Source organism: Colobus angolensis, unplaced genomic scaffold (assembly GCF_000951035.1).
Source record: "Colobus angolensis palliatus isolate OR3802 unplaced genomic scaffold, Cang.pa_1.0 Scaffold2, whole genome shotgun sequence".
NCBI lineage: Eukaryota > Metazoa > Chordata > Mammalia > Primates > Cercopithecidae > Colobus > Colobus angolensis.
In genome coordinates, this window is record NW_012115154.1 from 6,618,290 (window position 1) to 6,645,933 (window position 27,644).

The 27,644-nt window shown below is 36.6% G+C and overlaps 1 protein-coding gene across 1 annotated transcript in view; it reads left to right on the forward strand.

The window, feature by feature from the left end:
* The first annotated feature begins 1,319 nt into the window (after nucleotides 1–1,319).
* The window catches only part of TRIM24 (tripartite motif containing 24), a 72,801-nt gene continuing 46,476 nt past the window's right edge, over nucleotides 1,320–27,644 (forward strand). The window contains exons 1-6 of the mRNA XM_011941275.1: nucleotides 1,320–1,764; nucleotides 2,110–2,257; nucleotides 6,110–6,242; nucleotides 12,553–12,669; nucleotides 16,426–16,540; nucleotides 19,724–19,870. Coding sequence (XP_011796665.1) covers nucleotides 1,726–1,764; nucleotides 2,110–2,257; nucleotides 6,110–6,242; nucleotides 12,553–12,669; nucleotides 16,426–16,540; nucleotides 19,724–19,870 — 699 coding nt within the window. The 5' untranslated portion in view covers nucleotides 1,320–1,725. The remainder of the gene's footprint in view (nucleotides 1,765–2,109; nucleotides 2,258–6,109; nucleotides 6,243–12,552; nucleotides 12,670–16,425; nucleotides 16,541–19,723; nucleotides 19,871–27,644) is intronic.

The following is a 27,644-nucleotide window of genomic DNA, read 5'->3' on the forward strand; positions in this document are numbered from 1 at the left end:
TCCACAGATCCCTAGAGCAGGGGCACAGTCCAACCGAGCCTTTGCCAAGGTGTAACAAAAGTGACCTTTGCTGCATTTCCCAATAAGTTTATTTCCATCTGTGACCTCCTCAGCCTGGACTTCATTGTCCATATTACTGTCAGCATTTTGGTCACAACAATTTAACAAATCTCTGGGACAAAATTTTTGTCACCTTTCTGCCTTTTTCTGTGCCCTCCAAACTGTTTGAAATTCTGCCCATTACGCAGTTCCAAAGCTGCGTCTACATTTTAAGGTATCTTTATAGCAGTGCCCCACTCCTCAGTCTCACTTTGCTATAAATAAATATCTGAGACTGGGTAACTTATAAAGAAAAGAGGTTTAATTGGCCCATGGTTCTGCAGGCTGTACAGGAAGCATGATGCATCTGCTCAGCTTACAATCATGGCAGAAGGTGAAGAGAGCAGGCTCATCCACATGGATGGAGCAGGAGCAAAAAAGAGAGTGGGGAGGCACCACACACTTAACCAGATCTCGTGAGAACTCAATCACTATCATGAGAACAGCACCAAGGGGTAAATCACTCCCATGATCCACCCACCTCCCAGCAGGCCCCACCTCCAACATTGGGGATTACAGTTCAGCATGAGATTTGGGCAGGCACACAGATCCAAACCATATTACCATCTTTCTTGAATAAGCAGTAGCATTACACACACATGCTTTTCCTGTTTTATTTTACTTTATGTACTAGTAATCTCTTCTGAGTGGTGTAAATAGAAATTACTTATTTCTTTTTATAGCTTACTGTGGAGATTAAATTTTAGATTATATCCTTTTAGAGATGCTATGTGAGGCTAAGGAAGTAGATGAGATCAATCCCTGTAATTAAAAACTACAGAATCAAAGGAAGAAGGTTGGGATCCACAGTGACAGTCAGGCTATCTGATAGGAGGATTGGCAGGTATTAAGGAATTCACATGATTTCTAGGAAGCAGGAGTCAGTGGTATCAAGTGATGTTAGAAAGATTGAAGATGATAAGACCAGAGAAAAGGTAGATTTTGGTTTATGGACCTATCAGGTATTTGGAATTTGGTTAGTGTCAACCACTGAGTGAAGTGGAAAAAATTTTTGCTGTCAAACCTGTTCTCATCTCCACATCCCACTTCCAGCAACCCTCACCAGAGCCACTGAAAAATCCTCCTAGCTTGTCATTACACGGAAATGCTTGCTCCTTTTCTAATTTGTTCTCTACATTGTAGCCATTGTGACATAAAAATTCAAATCTGGTCATGTCACTTTCTTAAAAGCTTTTAATAGACTTACTTGGACAAACACCAAAATTGTCTTGTGACTCCACTTAATCTGGCCCCTGTCTCCTGTCCTAGCTTCTCTTGCCAGTCTTCCCCTCAGTCGCACCACTTCAGTCATACTTGCCTTCGTTCAGTTCTTTGGACCTGCTTGCTCTTCTTGCCTGGGACTTTTTCTACATGCTGTTCTCTCTTCCTAGAAGTAAAAGCCTTCACTGGGTAATCCCTCTTCATGCTTTCCCTAGCCTTCCAACCCCACTAAAATGAGATCCATTTCTTCATCATATGTTCTTATAACTTTCCGTATATTTCCTTTATGGTAATTCTCAGTTTATAGTTATATATTGATATGCTTATTCTAATAATGTGCATCTGCCTCACATTTAATCTTCACAACTACTCAGTAATATCTGTATCATTACCCGAATATTAAAGATGAGTATTCTATGTAACCTGCCCAAGACCACTGAGCTAGTAAGTGAGGGAACTGGGATTTGAACCTGCACTATTTACAAGACTGTAGTTATCATATGGGCAGGGACCACGTTTGCTTTTCCTGACTGTTCTGTTCCCACACCTAGCATAGTGTTTGGGAAATACCTGGTTGAAATATTTGGGATGCTGAATTAAGGAGAAAATGTACTTATATTCTTGTCTCTGCACAGTATTTTCGTTTCATATGTGTATAATGTAACACACAATGTCAGTTTAAAATTTCCCAACACCATTATGGTTGGTGTATCATGTATATATAGCTCGTGATAGGACCAGCTTTTCATTTTCTCAAAAATTCATGTGCTGTGGTTCTTTTATTGTCAGGTGTGTACAAGCTGTGAGGACAACGCAGAAGCTAATGGGTTTTGTGTAGAGTGTGTTGAATGGCTATGCAAGACGTGTATCAGAGCTCATCAGAGGGTAAAGTTCACAAAAGACCATACTGTCAGACAGAAAGAGGAAGTATCTCCAGGTAATACATGAGTTATTTTCTTTTTTTTTCTTCTATCTTTCCCCTTGTCTTTTCTTCCTTCCTGTATTGACTTGTTTTGACACTTTTATTTTGATAAGTATTAAATATATACTCTTAAGTAAAAGAGGTTTATATTATAATTGAAATTTAAATACTTAAAAATGTTGGAAAGTGTGAGTAGATGTAGAGCCCTGTTTTACATTCATACTGCATGTCCTCCTGCTTCTATAAATGTCTTCAACTGGTGTGAATATAGAACAAATAGAGAAAAAAATTGCTTTTTCTTATTTTTCTTTTATCTCTAAGGTAACAACAGAGTGGGCTTAAATATTTTATAACTCTTTTCCTTTTGATATTCTTGTAGTAAACCTGCATCGTGATTATTTGTCTGATATGTGGATGTCCAGAGAGGCTTTTTTATGTAATTATTATTTCTGGTTTTATTGTCTTGTTTTTAATGTACAGTTCACTCATATATTTTTTATTTGGTAAAATACATGCAACATAAAATTTGTCATTTTAACTATTAAATGTACAATTCAGTGGCATTTATTACATTTACGTGTTGTGCAACCATCACTACTATTTTCAAAACTTGTTTATCACCCCAATCAGCATCTTTGTACCCTTTAAGTAATAACTCCAATTTTCTGGCTGGACGCAGTGGCTCATGCCTGTAATCCCAGCACTTTGGGAGGCTGAGGCGGGTGGATCATGAGATCAGGAGATCGAGACCATCCTAGCTAACATGGTGAAACCCCATCTCTACTAAAAACATACAAAAAAATTAGCCAGCCATGGTGGTGGGCGCTTGTAGTCCCAGTTACTCGGAGGCTGAGGCTGGAGAATGGTGTGAACCTGGGAGGCGGAGCTTGCAGTCATATCGCGCCACTGCACTCCAGCCTGGGCAACAGAGTGAGACTCCATCTCAAAAGAAAAAAAACTAATAATAACTCCATTTTTCTTCCCCTAGCTTCTGGTAACTTCAAACCTATTTTCTTTTTTGTGAGACTGAGTCTTGCTTTGTCACGCAGGCTAGCTGTAGTGCAGTGGCACGATCTCAGTTCACTGCAACCTGTGCTACCTGGATTCATGCTATTCTGCTGCCTGTAACTGGATTACAGGTGTGCGCCACCATGGGTGGCTAATTTTTGTATTTTTAGTAGACACGGGGTTTTACCATGTTGGCCAGGCTGGTCTCGAGTTCCTGACCTCGAGTGATCCACCAGCCTTGGCCTCCCAAACTACTGGGATTACAAGCATGAGCCACTGCACCCAGCCTTTATTTTCTGTCTCTGTAAATTTGCTGATTCTGGATATTTCACACAAGTGGAATCACATGGTATTTGTTCTTTGATATCTAACTTATTTTACTTAGCGTAATATTTTAAGGATTCATCCATGTAATAGCATGTATCAAAATGTAGCGAAACCTTTTTTTGTGTGTTTGTTGTTTGAGACTAGTGAAAGACTTTGTGTAATCCCAGCACTTTGGGAGGCCGAAGTGGGATGATTGCCTGAGCCCAGAAGTTCTAGACTAGCCTTGGCAACATGGTGAAACCCTATCTACAAAAAAAAAAAGAAAATTAGCTGGGCATGATAGTACATGCCTGTAATCCCAACAACCTGGGAGATGAGATGGTGGGAGGACCGCTTGAACCAAGGAGCTTGAGGCTGCAGTGACCTATGATCATTGCCATTACTCTCCGCTTGCACGACAGTGTGAGATCCTGTCTCAAAAAAAAAAAAAAAAAAAAAATGAACCATCTTTGCATTGCTGGAATTAATTCCATATTTCATCTTGATATGTTGTGCTTTTAATATTCTTGTAATATAGTACCGATTTTCTCTATCTGGTTATTTTCATTTTCATTCTGAATTCTACGTGTTTACATATTTGTACCTTCAGAAATATTTCTTGAATTTATTTATCTAATTATCAGTTTTATATGTTTTAGTTCGTTAATTTTATCTGTAATTCCTGTCAGGTTACCTTAGGGTTTTTGTGTGTGTGTTTTGTTGTGTTTTGTTTTGTTTTTTTTGTTTCTTGAGACAGAATCTCACTCCTTGACCCAGGCTGGAGTGCAGTGGTGTGATATCGGCTCACTGCAAGCTCCACCTCCCGGATTCAAGCAATTCTCCTGCTTCAGCCTCCCAAGTGCCTGGGATTATGTAATCCCTGTGCCACCATGCCTGGCTAATTTTTGTATTTTTAGTAGAGACAGGGTTTCACCATGTTGGCCAGGCTGGTCTCGAACTCTTGACCTCAAGTGATCCACCCGCCTTGGGCTTCCAGAGGGTTGGGATTACAGATGTGAACCACCATGCCTGGTATAGGCCAGCATACTAGTTTGTCAGTTTTGACACTACTGACATTTTGAGCTAGATAATTCTTTATTGCTGGGGACTGATTTGTGCATTATAAAAAAAAATAAATGCAAATGGCTAATTACTGAACATTGTTTCAGTTATTAAAGAAATGCATTCTAAGATAGTGAAGTATGTGTCTTCTCTCTCTCTGTCTCTTTTACATTTATTAAATTGTTAAAGATGAAAAATTTTGAGAGTTCCCCTCTGTTAATATGGTTAATAGCCACTCTACACTGGTTGGAGTACAAATTGGCACAATTATTTAGCTTTTCTCTGTATGAATTACCCTTTAACAATTCTACCACTAGGAATTTACCTTATGGAAACATTTAAATGATTTATAATTTTCATATGTTTATTTCAGCATTATTTGCAGTACTGAAAAATGAATAACTTATAAATATCCTTTGCAAGCGGTATAGTGGTTTATCTATTTCGTGAACTACTATACAGTTAGTAAATAAGAAATGAGGTGGATATATATGCTAATACAGAAAGGCATCTAAGGTAGAGTTAAGTGAGAAAAAAAAATCTTTAAAAGACAATATATGTACTGCCATTTATTGTTTTACAAAATGTAACACTGCACTTATACTATATGTACTTCCATACTTAGAAAAACAACCAGAGGAATGCACACTAGGTTATTAATAGTAATAATTTCTGGAGGTAGGATTATTTCTGAAATGTTTGAATTTTGCCTTTAATTATTAGTAAGATAACTGAGGTTTGTATTTAACCATATTTATTCATATTCTGTTTTTTTTCACTTAACATGACATAAACATTTTCCAGTTTTATCCCCACACTGGAAAACTAGAGTGTAATAATGAAAATATTATTATTTCTGTGTTAATGGGTATCCTCTGTTAGGATTTTTACAAAAGTAGGTTATTTGACTACTCTTTTTAGACATTTTATTATATTTTCTTTCTCCCTCCCTCTCTTTCCATCTCTTTCTCTGCCTCTCTGTCTCTATCTATGAGGTCTCACAATGTTCCCAGGCTGGACTCAAACTCTTGGTGCTCAAGCAAGCGATCCTCTCAACTCAGCTTCCTGAATAGCTGAGACTACAGGCGTGGGCCACTGTGCTCTGCTGGATTTTCCAAATTGCATTTTTGAAAATTCTCCTCCCATATTTGGGATAGAAGATATCCAAGTGGTTCATACTCATTTACCAGGGCTGTCTTCTTAAGGCTTTTTAATGCAATAAAACATATTTTTAACTACACACTTAGTTCTTTCATTTACTTCTGAATTAATTTTAATTTCTTCCTGGAAAATGAAAAGGTTATTTGCTTTTTTTCCTGAAATGCTGACAATATGTGATATCTTAATATCTGTAATTCTTAGTGAAAGTTATGGTATAAGTGAAGCTGTAGTGTTTATATCAATAGATGTGAATTCAAATGGGCAATCGAATAATTATTTACTATTCAATTATGTTCATTTTCTTCTCTTTGTCTCCTGTTGTTTCTGCAGAGGCAGTTGGTGTCACCAGCCAGCGACCGGTGTTTTGTCCTTTTCATAAAAAGGAGCAGTTGAAGCTGTACTGTGAGACATGTGACAAACTGACATGTCGAGACTGTCAGTTATTAGAGCATAAAGAGCATAGGTACCAGCATCTTTAGTTATATATAGAGATTCATATGCAGCTTTAGAGGACTAAAGGACTGCTGCCAACCCTCATCAAATGGCAGTCTGCAAATAGGTTTTGTTTAACAAGCAGTATGCTGGCCTATACCAGGGTTTATCAATTTTGACACTATTGACGTTTTGCGCCAGGTAATTCTTTATTGTTGGGGACTGATCTGTGTGTTATATGGTGGTTAGCATTCTTGACCTCTACCAACTAGTTGCCAGTAGTAACCCTCTAACCCTCCCCAGTTGTGACGACAAAATGTGGCTCCAGACATTGGCAATGTCCTATGGAGCAAAATCATCCTGAGTTGAGAACACTGGCCAACACACTGTTTAAAAATATATAGAACTAGTTGCCGGCATTGTAAAATGGGGAGATTTTACATATTTTAAATACCTAGATTTCTGGCTTTTTTGAGAAAATGGAAGCTCTTCTAGCCCTGCGTCTGTATACATTCATGTCAACATTTGAGCCATGCCTTTTCCAGTTCATTATAGTTCCTAGCAAAGCTTACTTTTAAAAATCTCATCTCAACAGTCATTCAGGTCAGCAACAGATGATTTAGACAGTAAGATTCGAATCGATACAAAATATAATTGCTTATGATGGTCTAGGCTCCTGATACTGGCAGACTGGATAATTTGGACCAACAGTGAGAATGACTAGAAAACCTGCACAAAATACAGAAATTATCTATATGAAATGCTAGAGCTAATAGAATAGTAAAGCATTATTGGACAGGATTGGGTTGGAGTTGGGGCTAAGGATGGCGGGGGCCTTTTACTCCCCTTGAGGTATTTGCCTAGAGATGAGGAGTAATTTTAATAGGCTCACAGGGCTGAGAAATGATGGCCTAGAGTGCAAGGATCATGCATGGTCAATGTGTCTCCTTGTCTTGAGTTGGTACCCTGAAAGTCTACACTATTACAGTAAAGATAAATTAGCTAGTAAGTAGTTCCTCATAGGGACTAAAGCTCACCACTTAAAATTGGATTAAAGTGAAGTCATATTGCTGGCTCCTCAAGTTTCCTGGTAGAATCAAATGTAAATCCTTGCCAGAAAGACAAAGAAGACATCTAGGCCTCCAACTTACTCAATAATGAATTTTGGAAAAACGATATTCACAGAATTAGAAATAACCAGGTTTGTCAGGAAATTAGACAATGTGAACATAGTGAGACCCCATCCCCACTAAACATTTGCTGGGCACAGTGGTGTGTGCTTGTATTCCTAGCTACCTGAGAGACTGAGGCGCTCTCACCTGAGCTCCTGGGATTGCTTGAGCCCAGGAGTTCAAGGCTGCAGTGATAGTGCCACTGCACTCCAGCCTAAGTGAAAGGATGAGACCCTGTCTTCAAAAAGAAAGAAAGAAAGAAAACCCTGAAAATTACAGTATCTGAAATTAACTCAGTAGAAGGGCTTAAGAACAGATTTGGCATAGCATGAAATGAGAATTAATGAGCTAGAAGAAAATTAAGAAAATATCCAGAAAGAAGCATCATCAACAAGAGGAGGATGAAAAGTAGAAGAGATTGAAGATCTAATATGGATTGCAGTCCAGGAAGGATGGAAAGTACAGAGAATGGGAAGGAAGCAATATTCGAAGACAGAATGTAATGGCTGAGAACTTTCAGAAGCTGACGAAAGGCATTTAGCCTATATTTAAGAAGTTGCACGAACCTCTAGCAGGAGAATTAAGAAAGTAATATTTTTAAAGTGCAAAAGTAAAGTAACTTTCAAATCTAAAATTCTGTACCCAGTAACCATATTCTTTAAATATGAAGGTGGATGAAAAATGTTTCAGGCAAAATACACTGGGAGAGCATATCCCTGATAAACTCTCACTTAAAGTACCTTTTAGCAGAAGAAAAATAATAGAAGATACAGAAAGGAATATGGAGCAATTAAATTAATAGGTATGAGTAAATCTAAATGAATGTTGACTTAGGAAACAGTATCTTGTTGGTGTGGTATGTGTATATGTATATCACATAGCAGTAAATGTGCTAAAAGGGTATGGAATTTATGTTCTAAGGTCCATGCATAGTCTAGGAAGAGGGTAAAAAGTGCAAATATTAGATGATATGTAAAAATCTGTTTTTGTAATGTCTAGAGTAGTCACTAAAAGAATAATAAGTACATATAATTACCAAGGTATGGAGAGTTGTGGGGATGTGGAATAATCAGTATAAACAAAAGCCAAAAAAGTGAGAAAAAGAAATAAAGAACAGATGGAATATAATGAGGCCTTGGTAAGCTGGTAGATCTACAAATATACTATAATTATACTAAATGTGAACAGACAAAATGTTCCAAATTATAAGACAGGTTTCGGACTGGATAAGAAGGAAAATAGAAAAATGTACTATTTTCTTTTTATGAGAAATATCTAAAAACTCAATATATAAAAGACTTAATGGGAAAAGACACACCATATAAATACTAACCAAAGGTAAAATGGCATAGTAGACAAAATCCATTATTTGAGATAAAGAGGGACACTTTGTAAGGATGAAAGACTCTCTTCATCTAAAATATATGAGTTATAAATTTATACAGGTTATAAACTTACAAAAAAATGACAGAACTTCAAACTAATAGAAAACTCCATAGTCACAGTGGAAAATCTTACCACTTTACGCAATAATGGAAGCCGAGTAGTGTGGCAGGTACCTGTAAGTGCTAGCTACCTAGCTACTCGGGAAACTGAGGTGGGAGAATGGCTGAAGTCCAGGAGTTTGAGTTCAGCCTGTGCAACATAGCAAGACCTATCTCTAAAAAATAAATAAGTAAATAAATAACACAATAAGCAGACTAAAAAAATCGGTAAAGATAGAGAAATAAGGCCAAGCATGGTGGCTCACACAAATACATACATACATACATACATACATAACTGACAAAACAAGCAGACTAAAAAATCAGTAAAGATAGAGAAATAAGGGCTGGGCACGGTGGTTCACACCTGTAATCCCAGCTACTCGGAAGGCTTAGGCAGGAGAATCACTGGAACCTGGGAGGTGGAGGTTTCAGTGAGCAGAGATGGCACCATTGCACCCTGGTCTAGGTGACAAAAGCAAAACTCTGTCTCCAAAAAGAAAAAAGATGGCTGGGCGCGGTGGCTCAAGCCTGTAATCCCAGCACTTTGGGAGGCCGAGACGGGCGGATCACAAGGTCAGGAGATCAAGACCATCCTGGCGAACATGGTGAAACCCCATCTCTACTAAAAAATACAAAAATCTAGCTGGGCGAGGTGGCGGACGCCTGTAGTCCCAGCTACTCGGGAGGCTGAGGCAGGAGAATGGCGTAAACCCAGGAGGCAGAGCTTGCAGTGAGCTGAGATCCGGCCACTGCACTCCAGCCTGGGCGACAGAGTGAGACTCCGTCTCAAAAAAAAAAAAAAGAAAAAAAAGGAAAAAAGATAAATAAGATTGAATAACACAATTAACATAACATCTTATGGACATTATGGAACACTGTACCCCAAAATATACATTCTTACAATAAAATATTTTTAACTGACCATATACTAAAATCTTAAATTTCAAAAGATTGAAAGATACTATATATTTGGAAATGAAATTCTTGTGATAACTAAAGGCTGCTGATACACAATCCTGGAATTCTAGTTTAAAGGAAAAAAGTATTTAGAAGACATTACTGAGTCAAATGATACAATTAAGAAACATGGTCTATAGGTTAAAGTACTGTAACAAGGTCAGTTTTTTGTTTTTTTTTTTTAACCTAACTGTGCTATGAATACATAAGAAAATCCTTGTTTTTAGGAAATGCACACTTAATTTATTAAAGGGTTAAAGGGCTATGAGGAGGCAAACTAAAAAATTGATTAATCTGTATAAGGAGATATATGATCTCTATATGCTTGGAAATTTAACTTTGAAATTATTATAAAATAAGCAGTTTAATACATTTAAATCATCAATAAGAAATTCCAGTAGATATTAGCAAACATTTTGATCTGAATGGTAGTGAAAATATCAGTCAATCGAGCCTTGAGGTTTTTCTTTTTAATAACTGAAGCCATATTTGGAGGACAGTTTATATTATTAAATGCATATGTTGTATGTTAAGGATAAAGTCAATTCACTAAACATTTATTGCAGTTTAGGAAAAGTAGCAGATTAAACCCAAAGTAAGTGTGTTTTAAAAGAAACATAATAAAGACAAGTGTAGAAATAGTCAAAGCTAAAAATTCAGTCTTTCAAAAGACTACTAAATAATCAACAATTCTCTGTATGAGTGATTGAGAGAGCAGGCCCAAATAACCACTACCAGGAGTAGGAAGGTGGCATTACTCCATATTTCAAATGTTATAATGAAAAATTTTACATGATATTGGAAAACTCTTAGAAAATGAAGTTTTTACCAAAACTTATGCTAAATACAATAGAAAGAATAGTCCTTTAATGTTCATTCATAATTTAAAACCTTCCCACAAAGAAAATTACACATGCAAATGACACCGATAAATGTACCACATAGTTAAGGTAAAAAAAATAGCCCCTTTGGCCTGGCACGGTTGCTCATGCCTGTAATCCCAGCACTTTGGGAGGCCAAGGCAGGCAGGTCACAAGGTCAGGAGATCGAGACCATCCTGGCTAACATGGTGAAACCCTGTCTCTACTGAAAATACAAAAAATTGGCCAGGCGCAGTGGCAGGCGCCTGTTGTCCCAGCTACTCGGGAGGCTGAGGCAGGCAAATGATGTGAACCCAGGAGGTGGAGCTTGCAGTGTGAGCCAAGATTGCGCCACTGCACTCCAGCCTGGGCTACAGAGCGAGACTCCGTCTCAAAAAAAAAGAAGCCCCTTTCTTATACAGATTTGTCCGGAGAATGGCAAAAAATAATGAATTCTTTCCAACTTGTTATACAAAGCCCGCATAACTTTTACACCAAAACTGACAAGGAATAGAAATGGAAAATGACAGGCCAGTTTCACCCATGAAATGAATGTAAAAATTCCAAGAAATGGAAAATAAGTAGAAAACAGATGATTTGAGAGGAGGGGAAAACTTGCCTTAAATCTCGTAGTATTGTCATTTTGGGACAGTATAATCAACCAATTTGGCCTCATTTTGGGGATACGGAATTCATTTAACATGCCAAAATCATTGATGCTAAAACCTTTCATGTTATATTAAAAGAATAAAGGAAAAAGTATATGCCTATCTCAATAGAAGCAGTAGAAACATTCCATAAAAATTAAATATACATTCATGATATAACATCTTAGCAAACTAGAAATAAAAAAAGTATTTCCTAAGCCTGATAAAGATTATTTATGGAAAGTAGAAAACGTACTTAATATTGAAAGTCTTTGCATTGAGATGAGGAACAACATAAGGGTGACCATTTTGACCATTTCATGTAACCTTATATTAAATAAATGTAGTAAAGAAAAAGTTTACTAAGATAAAAAAACTTGAGTTGCCTATGAAAGTGTTTGAAATGTTATTATTCACAGATATGATTATGTACAAAGGATATCCAATGTAATTATTAACTAGGTATCCCCTTTTTCTAACTGGCAACCCTATTCAATTACATGTAAACATTTAAAATCACATTATATAAAATATGTTAATTTAGAAATATTGTATTTTGTACATTTTATAGGAAAACTTAAGCAAAACTCTTGATATGTATCTTCTATATCATTGCCTTTCTATCTTCTCTAGAACTTCTCTTCAGTTATCAAACATAATCTGGCAAAGTAAATGATCTTTCTTCACTTTCAAATTGGAAACTTTTTAAAGTGCTATATCTTATTATACTGTTGCTTAAAGTTTTATCACAAGGCATAACATCTAGAATTTTGCCCTTCTCTCTCTGTATTTATCCTGATTTTTCTTTGTAGCCCCTAGAACATAACTACCTATTATTTAAAAGTGGTCTTTTGAAATGTTTATTTTCAGCAGGCTTACATAATGTAGAAATTACAATATAGTTAATAAGTCGGATTACATATCATTGACTATTTTTTGCCAAGTCCACCAAGTGAAAGTGAACTCTGTAAGCTTATAAAACTGAATGATGGATGCATGTGGTTCTCAAACTTTCAAAATATTTACATGTCCATAATCTTTCTTGAGGGATAATTTGAGAGGTGGGGAAAACTTGCTTTATTAGGGATACATTTGATGTTTTAAAAGATTGTTATATAAATTCTTTATAATCCTATTTTATGTTTTTATCAGTCTTTTTATTCTTGGACTTTTCCTCATTATATATTTTTATATGAAATAATTTGCTTATTTCTTCAGATATCAATTTATAGAAGAAGCTTTTCAGAATCAGAAAGTGATCATAGATACACTAATCACCAAACTGATGGAAAAAACAAAATACATAAAATTCACAGGAAATCAGATCCAAAACAGGTAATTTTATGGTATTATATAATCATTTTTGTATAATTTGTGAAGTATATTCACTTTTAGAACATTTTCCTTAACTCATAGTTAAGTAATAAGTTGTTAGATGACAGCAATAACACATGGTTGATAAGACTTTCCCAGAAACTTATTTGGAAAGCATTCTTTTCTGCTGTAAAATTTCAAAACTTACATGATAATAAACTATACTTAGTATTTTGATAGCTCATTTATCTAATAGGTATTGATAACTTATTATCACTTATTTTCCAATTTTAAAGAAATAACAAGATTTAAATGCAACACCAACCATTTTTTGCCAGTATTGTAAAATATTTTAACACTTGAATGAACCCTTAATTGTTATTTTAAGGTTTGCTGAAATTTGAGATGCCTGCCTTATGCTGTGATTTTTTAAAACTGCAAACAGGTAGAAATTTTAAGACACTAGGATACAGGGATTGTTAAACTGTTCCACACACTTTTTACTTCTTGCCTGATAAAATGCTTACTTAAACAATTACTTATTATGCCTTTTGTCCTGGTAAGAAAATCATCAACTATCCAAAGTCTTAGACATCAGTGACTGGGGAGAACCACTAACCTCCGTGGAGCAGGGGCAGCTGAAGGTGTTGTCTAACCCCTTTTTAAATCCCATTTAGTGCACATACTGACATTTAATTTACACACCTATGAAATCCCATGACCTCTTCTGTTGTTTTACACACAAAAGAAATGTCACTGCCTACATAAGTCAAGAAATGTTCATTAGAATGAGCCAGAGTAAAAGAGACCTCACAGAGAATATAAATGTTTTCCCATGTATCAGTTGTGTCAGCCTTTAAGGCAGTCATCAATCTGTTACTATCATTTTGGAACACAACTGGGGGTGAAGCATTTGGGAATTTTTTAAGGTAATTAATTCCCTGTATTACCTAATTTCCTTAAAAGAGATTTTTAAACATAATTTTACTATTTCTTGATGCCCCAGCATCATTATTGTATCTATTATTATTATGCATTATGTTGTGTGTCTTATAGTTTTTCTCGTTATCAGCTCTCATTTGTTTTTACCCCCCGCCTTTTTTTTTTTTTTGAGACAGAGTCTCACTCTGTCACCCAAGCTAGAGAGCAGTGGTGTGATCTCAGCTCACTGCAACCTCTGCCTCCTGGGTTCAAGCGATCTTCCTGCCTCAGCCTCCCAGGTAGCTGGGATTACAGGTGCCCACCACTGTGCCCAGCTAATTTTTGTATCTTTAGTAGAGATGGGGTTTCACCATGTTGGCCAGCCTGGTCTCGAACTACTGACCTCAGGTGATCTGCCACCTCATTCTCCCAAAGTGCTGGGATTACAGGTGTGAGCCACCATACCCGGCCCTGTTTTTACCTTTCTCTTTGACACAACTATAGTTAATGAAATACTATTTCCTTTATTTACCATATTCTAATCAGAATAGTATATTTTGCCAAGTAGAATAATTGGTGGGTTTAAAATTTTTTTATTCTGAGTAATTGGAAATTTGTAATGAATATTTATTGAATGAATGAAGAGAGATAATTATAGGCATTTCTACCATCTAGTGGCAAAAGGTAGCAATTGTAAAATAATTAATTTTAAATTAAAGATCTGCCCTTAATGAAATTTATCCCTTTGACTTTTTCTTACTGTTTCACTGAGCATATGGTTTGAGTTATGGTCAAAGTTTACATTTTTTTAATGTATAGATGTCAATTTCTTCCACTATCATTTGTTGAAAAAACTATTTCTCTGTTGAATTGTTTTTCAGCACCTATATAGACCACATATATATGTGGGATTATTATTCTGTTCCATTGTGTTTTTCACATTGCTAGTACTTCACTTTCATGATCTTGATCATCGTAGCTTTTTATAGTAAGTCTTAAGATAGTGTTCTTCAAATTTGTTCTTTTATTTTTGTAAAGTGATTTATGCTTTATTTCTTCTACAAAATTATAACATTGTGTGTAACAATTTTGATTTCTGAATTGAGGCAAAAATTAAAGAATCTTTGTTGAGTGCAAATTGCTTACATATCTTTATAACCTATCTGATTATAAAAGGGTACATTTATTAGAGTAACTGGTATTCATTTGTATGCATTTGCCCCCATGCCACGGTTTTTCCCTTATTCATCCTATTCTACCATCATGAATACTTAAATGAGTTTTTTGAGATTGGTTGCTTCTCAGGCTTATCTGGTTCCCTTGATCCTGTAGTAATGTTGATGTCAAGCAATTATCTTGAAGAATTTCCAGCAGGAAATAAAGTTTCTGCCAGTTTGGTCTTAAGTTTTGGAGGGTAACTATGGGAGAAGCTTACAGAAGAAATGAAGCTTTTAATTTAATCTCACAAAGTTTGGCGGATGCTCTGTTATTTTCTATAACGTATTCTGGTGTGGTACCGTATGTTTTTCTTTCTGTAAGAGTGTTGCGGGAATCAGGAGACTGGAGAGACCAGTAGGTAGAACAGGAGGATTTTATTGAGTGTACTCAGACCCAGCGGATTAACAGCCAAAGACTGGGCCCAGAACAAAGACCAGACTTGGCTTTTATACACAATTCTAAAAGGGGGTGGGCTACTTTGAAACAACCTTACGGTGGCGTGAAGCACAGTGGCGCGAAGCATAGTGGCGTGAAAGCTCAGGTACAGAAGCAGAACAAAGGCAGTTAATCATTCTTTGATAGGTTCATAACTCAGACTTACATATGATTCATGCTATGCGGCTTAGATGGCTGTTATCTAGGGTTGCTCTAGTGCCTTGCATGGACTTATCTCATAACCTTCACTATGGTGTCTGGATGGCTACAATCCAGGCCCGCTCAGGCATGTCTCATGACCTTCACTGAGCTGCTTAGATAAAACAATACTTAAAGTTACTAGTTATAGAAAACAGGAATCAATAAACTCATAAGTTTACTCATACCACAGGAGAAAGGAAAATAAAGAAAATTTGTTTTTTTTTCTCCCCATGTTGAGGGAGTGCTGGGAGAGTCTTCAGAGCACATTCCTTTGAGCCCTAGCTTCTTAGATAATATTATCAAGACTTTCCTGGGTCTGGGCTGTGCCTGTTTCTGCCTCTGGGATAAGTCAGCCTAATACAGGAAAGCTTGCTTTTCAAACTTGCTTTTCTCTTTTTAATTTTATTTTTCTTTTTTTCTTTAATTTCCCACCTCAAGAGAGGTATGTAGTTGATAAAACATAGTTATTTGGCTGCTAATTTTGCAAAGAATGGGTTAAGTAGCAAACTACTGTTTTTGTCCCTTTCTACTTAGGTGTGTAAATACTGTAGCAGTTAAGATTACTAAGAAAAGAGTATCACATGTACACTTTTCTAGCTTTTGGTTGCAATTAATATAGTAGAACTTGTTCAGAATCATGGTTTATAAATCCTTTTTAGTCCACCCCCACCCCCCATCCTTTTAGGTAAAGCATTGATTTTCCTGGGTGTCATCATAATTTTTCCGAACTGTATTTTCTTAAAATGTACTCATTCTTTTCTAACTCTCTATATATTTTTAAGATTCAAGACTTAATTTTAAGATTAAGTGGTGATATCTTTCAGAAGAATTATATTTCTGCTGTCTCATCTTCAAGACAGTCAATTTAAAGTGAAGGACTCAGAAATAGCAGAGCTTCTAAGGCCTGAAAACATTTTGGTCTAATGTAGACATTAAAACATCAATTTTAAATATTATACAAAAAAATCTGCCTTATGTATTTTTCCCCCTTTTAATTTTCAGAATTATTGAAGTAAATCAAAATCAAAAGCAGGTGGAACAGGATATTAAAGTTGCTATATTTACATTGATGGTAGAAATAAATAAAAAAGGAAAAGCTCTACTGCATCAGTTAGAGGTAAGTGACTGCCCATAGGATAGTATATTGATTCAACATAGTATTTCCTAAAGTACTGTGAAGTAGAAATCATAGTGCTTTTAATATAATTGTTTCATTTGTGATTTAATACTTTTTTTCCCCACTCCCAAGTTTTCCTTTGCTGGATTTTGTATTGTAGCTGACAATTTAAAACTTGATAATACGCTATGAATGTCTGACGACTGATTGTTTTCTTTATAGCACAAATTATAATGCCTTCCTTGTAGGAGGATCTCTGAATGTGAAACAGTTGAATTACTTTTGAGATTAACTGAAGTGAAAACTTTGCATCATAAAGGGGTTTAGTGGAGCAAAATTTTCTAGAAAGATACACTTCAGTTTAGTTCTCAAGTATATATATTTAACCCTGTGAGAAGTTAGGTGAAAGAGTATGGCTAGCCCTGCCCTCAACATTTTATTATTTTACTTGTGAGAGCAGCACTTGGGGAGATATGCCCAAGGCACTTAGTTGTTTCTCACTGCAGGTAAGAAAAACATTACTATCTTCCTCAGCTTTTTAAAACTCATGAAGGTCAAGATCCAAACTTGGTGTTTGACTTCAAATAATAGAAGGTTATAACACCTACATGATACATTAATGTATAATATTAATTGCATGATTTTTAGGTATTCCATTAGTATGTTGACATAGAAAGCATATTGATACAGTAAAGAAGCAAATGAGAAAAAAATAAAAGAATCCTAATGTTTGAAGATTTGAGGATAAAATAAGACTTCTAGAAATAATTTAGATCATCTTCTTTATATCATAGTTTGCCACATTATAAGGTTTCTGTCAGACAGTTCTATCCCTTCTGGGAAAGCATGGTCATTCCTGTGTATTACCAGCTGTACAGGAAACAAAGACTAAAATAATTCTCTGTTCTTTTGGAAATGTAGTTATTTAGTGAAGAAGTATTCTGGGCAGGAAGAATCAGACCCCATTTATAGTAACTATTTGTTCAAGGTCTGTGACTTTAAAAAAAAAAAAATTTAAGTAGAGTTTTAAGTTTCTAAAACTGCTTAAAATCAAATATCACTTTGATTTGCTTTCCCAGATATTACTAGTGCATACATTACTATGTCTGTGTTTTCAAACTTGACTATACATCAGAATCACTTGAAGAGCTTTACAAAGAAAATGACCAGACTTGCAAATCTGTAAGAATGAACCTGGTCAGTCTTGCAAATCTGTAAGAATGAACCTGGTCAGTATATATCTACTGATGACCAGGTTCATTCTTAAAAAAAAAATTTTTTTTTGAGACACGGTCTCACTCTGTTGCCCAGATGGAAGTGCAATAGCATGAATCACGGCTTACCACAGCCTCCACCTCCTGGGCTCAGGTGATCCTCTCATCACAGCCTCTCGAGTAATTAGAACTACAAGTGTATGCCACCATGCCTGGCTAATTTTTTTTTTTTGAGAGGGGGTTTTGACACGTTGGCTCAGGCTGGTCTCAAATTCCTGGGCTCAGGCAGTCTGCCTGCCTCAGCCTTCCAAAGTACTGAGATTACAGGTATGAGCTACCCCACCTCACCCCCTCCCCCTTTTTTTTTTGATTCAGTGTTTTGCTTTGTTCTCCAACCTTGAATGCAGTGGTGTTTTCACTGCAGCCTTGACCTCCCGAGCTCAAGCAATCTTCCCACCTCAGCCTCCTGAGTAGCTGTGCAACCACACCTAATTTTTTATTTTTGTAGAGATGAAGTCTCACTCTAGTGAATTTTCTTATTTTACTTTTTAGAGACAAGGTCTCGGTTTGTCATCTAGGCTCGAGTGTAGTGGTATGGCCTTGGCTCACTGCAGCCTCAAACTCCTGGGAAACTGGGACTACAAGCGATCCTCCTGACTGAGCTTCCTGAGAAGCTGGGACTACAAGCCGTGTACTGCCACTCTTTGCTTTTTTTTTTTTTTTTTTTTTGTAAAGATGTGGTCTCGCTATGTTGCCCAGGCTGGTTGGAGTCCCTTTTAAAGGCAAATAAACATAACCCCTTTTATCTGTTAAGACTCATAAGAAATTGGCTGAAATAGATATTTAGGATAGAAGACCAAAAAACCACGGCTTCTGATTCTTAATTCTCAACCTTCTTCAAAGTAAACAATTTCTATTCCTACTAGAATGTTTCCAAAGAAACACTTAATAAATTTTTACAGAGGTCAAAAATAGCCTAATAGGCAAATTACTGTCTCTCTGAACTTAAATTACATATGGTAGAGCCATTGACTGTTACCAGTCCCTCAGACAGACAACTGCAATTTCCCCCTTAACTCAGTGTAGCTCAAGTGTATTTTACAAATCTGGAACTGACTAGGGCCAGGATCTGGGTTCACTTTTTATTGAGAATGTAAGTCCATGTTGTAGTATAGCAATTTTACTTTTAAACTTTTCTAATTTGTCTGAGACAGTAGAAAGTCCTGTTCTTTTTCCTTGCTAGATCTAGGATGAGGTTTTTGGATAGGAACCTTTAAAATACCCAAGTTCAGTGTGCTCTTCTTTTGATTATCCGCCTCCTCTAAGGAAAGTACATACATACTTCCTTTAGAGAAATCTATATTATTTTATGTAGCTTTTCTTAAAGTGCATTGGCACAATTGTGCATCTGTTGGCTCCCATGTTAATTCTCAATAGACAGAAATAATGTGATGCCTTTTAAAAAAATTACCACATACAAAGGATAAGTGTCATCTACAACACAGCATGACTGTTTTGCACAAACTACTTGCAATTGCAACTATGAAGTAGAATCCCTAAAAGGTGAAATCATATGATTGAATAAATTACGTGATCGAGTTACTTTACAGGTTTGCTGGATAGAACATCTGTCTTATTTGTGAATGTTGAATTTCATAGGCATTTACTGTATTATAGCTAATCTATCCTTTTTTATGTATTGTAAGATGCACGAACAGAGTTAACTCCCAGAATACGTAAGGCCCCTGATCCAGGGTCTTGATGGCTGAGGGGCCACATTTGGGATGCAGTTTTTTGCTATAGTGAAAACGATCCTTTGTACTAATAGGGAAAACACTAAGACTATTTTTAGTTTCAGTAAATTGAGTACTTAGAGATTGTAGTTATTCTAATTTGTTTACCTGGAAATGACCATTAAAGTCTATGTTACATGCTGATACTAATTTTGAAATTGTTTTCTTGTTTTCAGAGCCTTGCAAAGGACCATCGCATGAAACTTATGCAACAACAACAGGAAGTGGCTGGACTTTCTAAACAATTGGAACATGTCATGCATTTTTCTAAATGGGCAGTTTCCAGTGGCAGCAGCACAGCATTACTTTATAGCAAACGACTGGTAAGATAAAGTATGCTATTTAAGATACTGTATAAATGCACAGTAAAACAATGGAGGCATTGTAATGCTTAAAATTTATTCTACTTGTGCGTTAATGCTTTTTTACCTATTTCTAATTATTTATCAAAATATTTTGGTTTAAATATTTTTACCTGGCATAATTTGGGTGTAATTTCAGTTTTAATTTATCATGAATTCCTTCCTTGTTCTTTCCAAGTATTCACTGTCTTCATAGCAATTGAACTTGAAACCAAAAATAAGGACGATAGTGAACATTTTCTGATTACCTATACTGTGCCAGGTACTAATTCTAATAATTTCCATGTAATATTTAAACTTTTACATCATTCTTATGAGATGTACCTATTCACCTCCATTGTACACATGATGAAACTAAGGCATGTGATTATGTAACATGTCTAACATCACACAATAAGAGGTATAGCCAGGGTTTATAATGTGATCTCAGACATGACCTGAGCCTGTGTTGGTGCTACACGGCAATCTGTGGTGTTGGATGTTTTTGCCACAGAAAAATAGCTCTGTGATTTGGTGAACTATTTGACAGTGGTCTAGAACCTTGCTACTTAACATGTGACTACCACATCACTTGAGAATTCTGGTCAGGAGGTCTGGGATGGGGCTTGTGGATTTCTAACAAGCTTGCAACTCTCGCTGATGCTACTTGGTCTGTGTGCTGTGCTTTGAGTAACAAAGATGTAGAAGACATTTAGCTACATTCTTTAAAATTCCTGCTTTACATTCATCTTATTAAAGATTCCACAGAGATTTATACTCCAAAGTATACTATAAACCGTAGGTTCAGTTCCAGACTATTGCAATAAAGCAAATATCATCATAAGCCTAGCCATACAGTTTAAGTTTTCCAGTGCATATAACTGTGCAATAGTATTATGTTTTTAAAAAAACAAGGTATATACCTTAATTAAATAATCCTTTTCTTTTTGGGAGGGGGGAGACAGAGTCTCGCTATGTCACCCAGGCTAGAGTACAGTGGCGCCATCTCTGCTCACTGCAAGCTCCGCCTCCCGGGTTCTCGCCACCATTCTCCTGCCTCAGCCTCCCGAGTAGCTGGGACTACAGACGCCTGCCACCACACCTGGCTAATTTTTTGTATTTTTAGTAGAGACGGGGTTTCACCATGTTAGCCAGGATGGTCTCGATTTCCTGACCTCATGATCTGCCCGCCTTGGCCTCCCAAAGTGCTGGGATTACAGGCATGAGCCACTGCACCCGGCCTAAAGAATACTTTATTGCTAAAAATGTTAATCATCTGAGCCTTTCAAAAATCAATCTTTTTGCTGATAGAGATTTTGATGGCTACTGGGATTGTAGTTGCTAAAGGTTGGGATAACTGTGGCAATATCTTAAAATAAGATGACAATGAAGTTTACATTGATTGACTCTTTTTTTAATGAAAGATTTCTCCATAGCATGCAATGATAATTTGATAGCATTTTACCTACAATAGAACTTCTTTCAGAATTGGAGTCAGTCCTCTCAAAGCTTGTAGCTGCAGTATCACCTAAGTTTATGGAATATTCTAAATTCTTTGCTGTCATCTCAACAATGGTCACAGCATCTTCACCAGGAGTAATTTCTATCTCAAGAAACCACTTTTCTGTGCTCATCCATAAGAAGCAACTGTTCATCCATTCAATTTTGATCATGGGATTGCAGCAATTCAGTCACATCTTCAGGCTCTACTTCTAATTCCAGTTCTTTTGCTATTTCTGTCACATCTGTAGTTCCTTCTTCACTGCAGTCTTGAATTCCTCCAGGTCATCCCTAAAGGTTGGAATCAACTTATTCCTAACTCTTGTTAATACTGGCATATTTATCTCCTCCCATGAATCACTAAGGTTCTTAATGGCATCTATAATAATGAATCCTTTCTAGAAAGTTTTTAATTTACTTTGCCCAGATCCATCAGAGGAATTGCTGTGTATGGCGGCTATTATACTAGCCTTATGTAATGTATTTCTTTTCTTTTCTTTTGTTTTTTTGAGATGGAGTCTCACTCTGTCGCCTAGACTGGAGTGCAGTGGCATGATCTCAGCTCACTGCAACCTCTAGCTCCCAGGTTCAAGCAATTCTCCTTAGCCTCCCAATAGCTGGGGCTCTAGGCATGTACCACCATGCCCAGCTGATTTTTCTATGTTTTTTGTAAGAGACGGGGTTTGCCTATGTTTTCCAGGCTGGTCTCGAACTCCTGACCTCAAGTGACCCACCTGCCTCGGCCTCCCAAAGTGCTGGGATTACAGCATGAACCACTGCACCAGCCACATAATGTTTGTTTTTTTTTTTTTTTGAGACGGAGTCTCGCTCTGCCGCCCAGGCTGGAGTACAGTGGCCAGATCTCAGCTCCCTGCAAGCTCCGCCTCCCGGGTTTACGCCATTCTCCTGCCTCAGCCTCCTGAGTAGCTGGGACTACAGGCACCCACCACCTCGCCCGGCTCGTTTTTTTTTTTTTTTTGTATTTTTAGTAGAAACAGGGTTTCACCGTGTTAGCCAGGATGGTCTCGATCTCATGATCCGCCCGTCTTGGCCTCCCAAAGTGCTGGGATTACAGGCTTGAGCCACCGCGCCCAGCCATAATGTATTTCTTAATAATTATTTCTTAAATAATACTTGAGGCCATGCACCTATAATACCAACACTGAGAGGCTGAGGCAGGAGGCTCACTTGAGGCTTGGAGTTCAAGACCACCCTGCGCCACAGGGTGAGACCCTATCGCTACCAAATGGAAAAAAAAAGGACGTGAGAATCAGAATTACTTCTTGATTGATGGGCTGCAGAATGGATGTTGTGTTAGCGGGCATGAAAACAACCTTAATCTCCTTATATATTTCCATGAGAGCTCTTAGGTGACCAGTTGTATTTGTCAATGAGCAGTATATTTTAAAATCCTTTATTTTCTGAGCAGTGGGTCTCAAAAGTGGGCTTAAAATAATAACTAAAATATATTGTAAGTAGGTGTGCGGTCATCTCTCCTTTGTTTTCACTTATAGAACACAAAAGCAGTGTAGATTTAGCATAATTCTTAAGGGCTCTAGGTTATTTGGAGTGGTCAGTGACCATTGGCTTCAACTTAAAGTCACCAGCTGCATTCGTCCCTAACAAGAGTCAGTCTGTCCTTTGAGGATTTGAAGCCATGCATTGTATGAAATTTCTAGATGGCGTCATCTTCCAGTAGAAGTCTGTGTCATCTACATTGAAATGTGTTATTTAGAGTAGCCACCTTCATCAATGAAGATCTTAGCTAGATCTTATGATTAATTTGCTGCAGCTTCTACATTAGCACTTGGTGCTTCACCTTGTACTTTTATATTGTGGATACTGCAGAATGGATGGTTTCTTTCCATAAATCTCATGGACCAACCTCTGCCACCTTAAAACTTTCTTTTGCAGCTTCCTCACCTCTCACCTCTCAGCTACCTCACCTCTCACAGCCTTCATTGAATTAAAGAGAGTTTTAGGACCTTCTCTGAATTAGATCTTGGGTTAAGGGAATGTCATAGCTGGTTTGATCTTCTATCAAGACCACACAACCTTCTTCCTGTCAGCAACAAGTCTGCTTGGCATTCTCATCATTCATGTGTTCAGTGGAGTAACACTTTCGATTTCCTTCAAGAACTTTTCCTTTACATTCACAACTTGGCTAACTGGTGTGAGAGGCCTAGCTTTCAGCCTGTCTCAGCTTTGTACCTGCCTTCCTCAGTAAGCTTACTCATTTCTAACTTTCGATTAGTGAGAATCATGCAGCTCTTCCTTTCACTTGAACACTTAGAGACTATTGTAGGGTTATTAAATTGTTGCATCTGAGACTAGGGAGGCCTGAGGAGAGGAAGAAAGAATGGCTAAATTGGTGGTACAAACAGAATAAATATACTATTCATGTTTGCTCTTACTTGGAAGTAGTTTGTGATGTCCCCAAACAGTTACAATATTAACATTAAAGACCACAGATCACTGTAACAGATTATTGTTAAGAATTACCAAACTGTGACAGACACGTGAGCATGTGCTGTTGGAAAAATGGTGCTGATTTTCTGAATGTGGTGTTGCAAACCTTAAATTTGTAAAATTTACAGTACTTACGAAGTGCAGTAAAGCAAAGCTCAGTAAAGTGAGGTGTACTTGTTTTACTACATCCAAATCAAGTTTTCTGTCACCTATTCCAAAAAATGGAAGTCCAGAAATTTTCTATACAATTTTAAAATAAGGAAATGTGATTCTGGATAAACTTTATGAAATAACTTCGAATGTTGAGTGACATCAGAGTTCTATAACTTTTCTTAATAATGAATTGTATTTAATTGTTAGGATTTGTTTTCCTTTCATAATTACCAGTGCTATAGTTTCTATCCTGATTTTTATTTTTTCATTAGTTTTAATGAAAAACATCTATACACTATATACCTTCTGTATCCTGTTACTTATATTTTTCTGAAAGTCAAATAGAAAAGGGATAGAGCGAATAGAGAATTGTGTTTTACAACTTAATCCATCATGAGTATGTATGTGTAAGATACGTTATTCACGCAATCAGATAAGCATTCCTTCAATTTCCTTATCAGTCTAAAAATGTGTTTTTCATTCTGTTCTGATTTTTTTATTGTATTATGGAGAAAATAAAAATAGGAGATGGGATAAATTAATTTACACAATGATCTGTTGAAATAGGAATGAAAGAGATAGTCATCTGTATGATGCATAGAAGAAGATAGGAATAGTGAATCATATAGTACCAGTATTACCATTATCTTGGTTAACTAAATTTTAAAGCACTGTGGAACCCAAGTGAGCATTGATACATTTCTAGTAGCAGCTATAGATAACAATTTGCCTCTAATGCGTGCAGAACTGAGGTTTGTGATTATTTTTAAACATTTAGAAGATTTTCTAACTTCAGAAAATATGAAAATCATTATATTGTATAACTCTGTTCTCCAGAGTTCTGCTTTGTAAATATAGCCATGTTTACTTAGGTTATCCTTTAAATGATGGATTTTATATGCTTAAAAAATGAAAATGAAATGCCTAGCAGCCCTGAAACCTCAAGCTTGGCTTGCTGTTTTTAAAAATTTATTTATATTTTATTATATATTTAATGTGTACAACATGATATTCTGACATATATGCATATTAAAATTATTGTTTAAATCAAACAGATTAATATTCATTATCCTATTCATTATCCTAGTTACCTTGTATCTGTGTGTATGGTAAGAACACCTAAAATCTATAACAAATTTTTGATATACATTACAGTGTTATTAAGGAGGTTTTTTTGGTTTGTTCTTTTGGGGTTTTTTTTTTTTTTTTTTTTTGAGACAAGGTCTCCCTCTATCCCCCAGAATGGAGTGCAGTGACATGATGATAGCTCATTGCAGCCTCAAACTTGCAGGCTCAAGCGAGCCTTTTGTCTCAGTGCCCCAAGTAGCTGGGATTACAGGTGCATGCCACCATAGCCCAGATTTTTTTTTTTTGAGAGACAAGGTCTTGCTCTGTCACCCCAACTGATCTTGAACTCCAGGTGTGAGCCACCGCATCTGGCCGGCATTACAATGTTACTAACTGTAGTTCTTACTCTGTATATTAAATCTCAATGCTTATTCATTCTACCTACCTGGAAATTTGTACCCTTTGACTTCTCTACATTTCCTACCCACCCAGCCCCTAGTAATCACTATACCACTTTGTCTTCAACTTTCTAAAAATATTCCATGTATAAATGAGATTATACAGTATTTTTCTTTCTGGATCTGGCTTAATTCTCTTATCATAGTGTCCTCAAGGTTCATCCTTCTTATCACAAATAACAGGATTTCTTTCCTTTTTTAAGGCTGAATAATATTTTATTATATATATCTACCACAATTTATTTATCCGTGCATCATTGGATACAGGTTGTTTTTCTATCTTGGCCATTGTGAATAATGCTGCAGTGACATGGAGGGGGAACTGCAGATATCTCTACAAGATCCTATTTCATTTCCTGTCATAAATACCCAACAGAGGGATTGCTGGATCAATACTAGTTCTGTTTTTAATTATTTGAAGAACCTCCATACTGTTATCCATAGTGGTTGCACCAATCTGCATTCCCATCTAAAGGGTACAAAGGGTCCCCTTTTTTCCATACCCTGGCCAACACTTGTCTTTCTTGTCTTTTTGATATTAGCTGGATCCTAACAGGTATGAGGTGATAGCTCATTGTGGTTTTGATTTGAATTTTCCTATTGATTAGTGATATGAAGCATTTTTTCATATGCCTGTTGGACATTTTTATGTCTTCTTTGTAAAAATGTAAATTCAAACTCTTTGTTCATTTTTTAATCACGTTATTTGGGTTTTTGCTATTGAGTTGTGTGAGTTTCTTACACAGGTTAAGCATCCCGACTGAAATCTGAAGTTCTCCAAAATTCAAAACTTTTTGAGCACCATCATGACACCACAAGTGGGAAATTACACACATAAGAATTGAACACAACTTGGATTCATGCACAAAATTATTAGAAATATTGTATACAGTTGCTTTCAGGCTACGTGTATTGAGTATATGAAACATAAATGAATTTCATATTTAGACTTGGACCCTATCCCCAAGATATCATCATTATCAATATACATAATACATAAAGTCTGTGTGTGTGTGTGTGTGTGTGTGTGTGTATTCACATAAAAGCTATCAAGAATCTTACTGTCTCACCTTGTCTTCCCGGCATGGAGGCATCAGCATGGTGACTGAGGTCACTGCATATTGGAGAGGGTTGGGGAATCACAGCAGGCATGAAGCTGGCAGCCATGGATGTGAAGTGTTGAGGGAGGAATACAGAAGTGGTAAGAAGAATTAATTAGCCAGTGTCATTTGGATTTTGGTTACGTTGAGTAAATAAGTAAATGGATTGAATAAGTAAGTAAATATATTGAAGGTAATGGCAGCCAAGTTTCCAGAGAAGGTATTTAGAAAGAAGTTAGGCTAGGAAGGGCCCAAAGATGTGTTGGATTGGAATTAAGAGTACAAGTGTGAACTTAGAGTTTTATTTTTATTCTTGGACTGAGATCTAGAAATAGTTATAGATGTATATGTCCATCTGTATGCATATATATATGTTTGATGTTGGTGTGCTGCATCCCAATAGCAGTGAGGCCACTTCCTTCCAGATCTTGGTTTCAAAATACCAAAGAAAGGGGAGGAAAGTAAAAGGTGTGCCCAGAACATGTTGTTATACCAGAAAACTACTGAAATGCTCAGAGAATAATGGGGACATGTCAAAGGGAACAAGATTCAGTGTAAAAGGGCTCTCACTGGGAAAACCAAGAACAAATTTGAGGATCAAAATAAGTCACTATAATAAATTATAACACACTGAATTAAATAAGAATACATGAGTTCATAATAACATAAATCAGTAAACAGTAGATTATTTGGGAGAGAAGTTGATAACAAAACTAAAGGTCACGGTTATAAAACAATGGGTATACAGAAGCACATTTGGTCACTATCATAGAGGTAATTTGAGAGGAGTAATCAGTGGCTGCAAATATGCTGGGCAGAGGATTGATGGGGGAACAGAGTATTAGTAAAATCTCAGAATACCTCTTCAACTTTAAGTTTAAGAAATTGAGTTGCGGAATTATAGATCAAGATTAATATCACCAGTGGTACGACAATTTGACATCCTACGTTTCCTGGCGCATCATCATCTGTGTGGTATTCTTGCCAAGAATACTGTAGCTAAGTCTG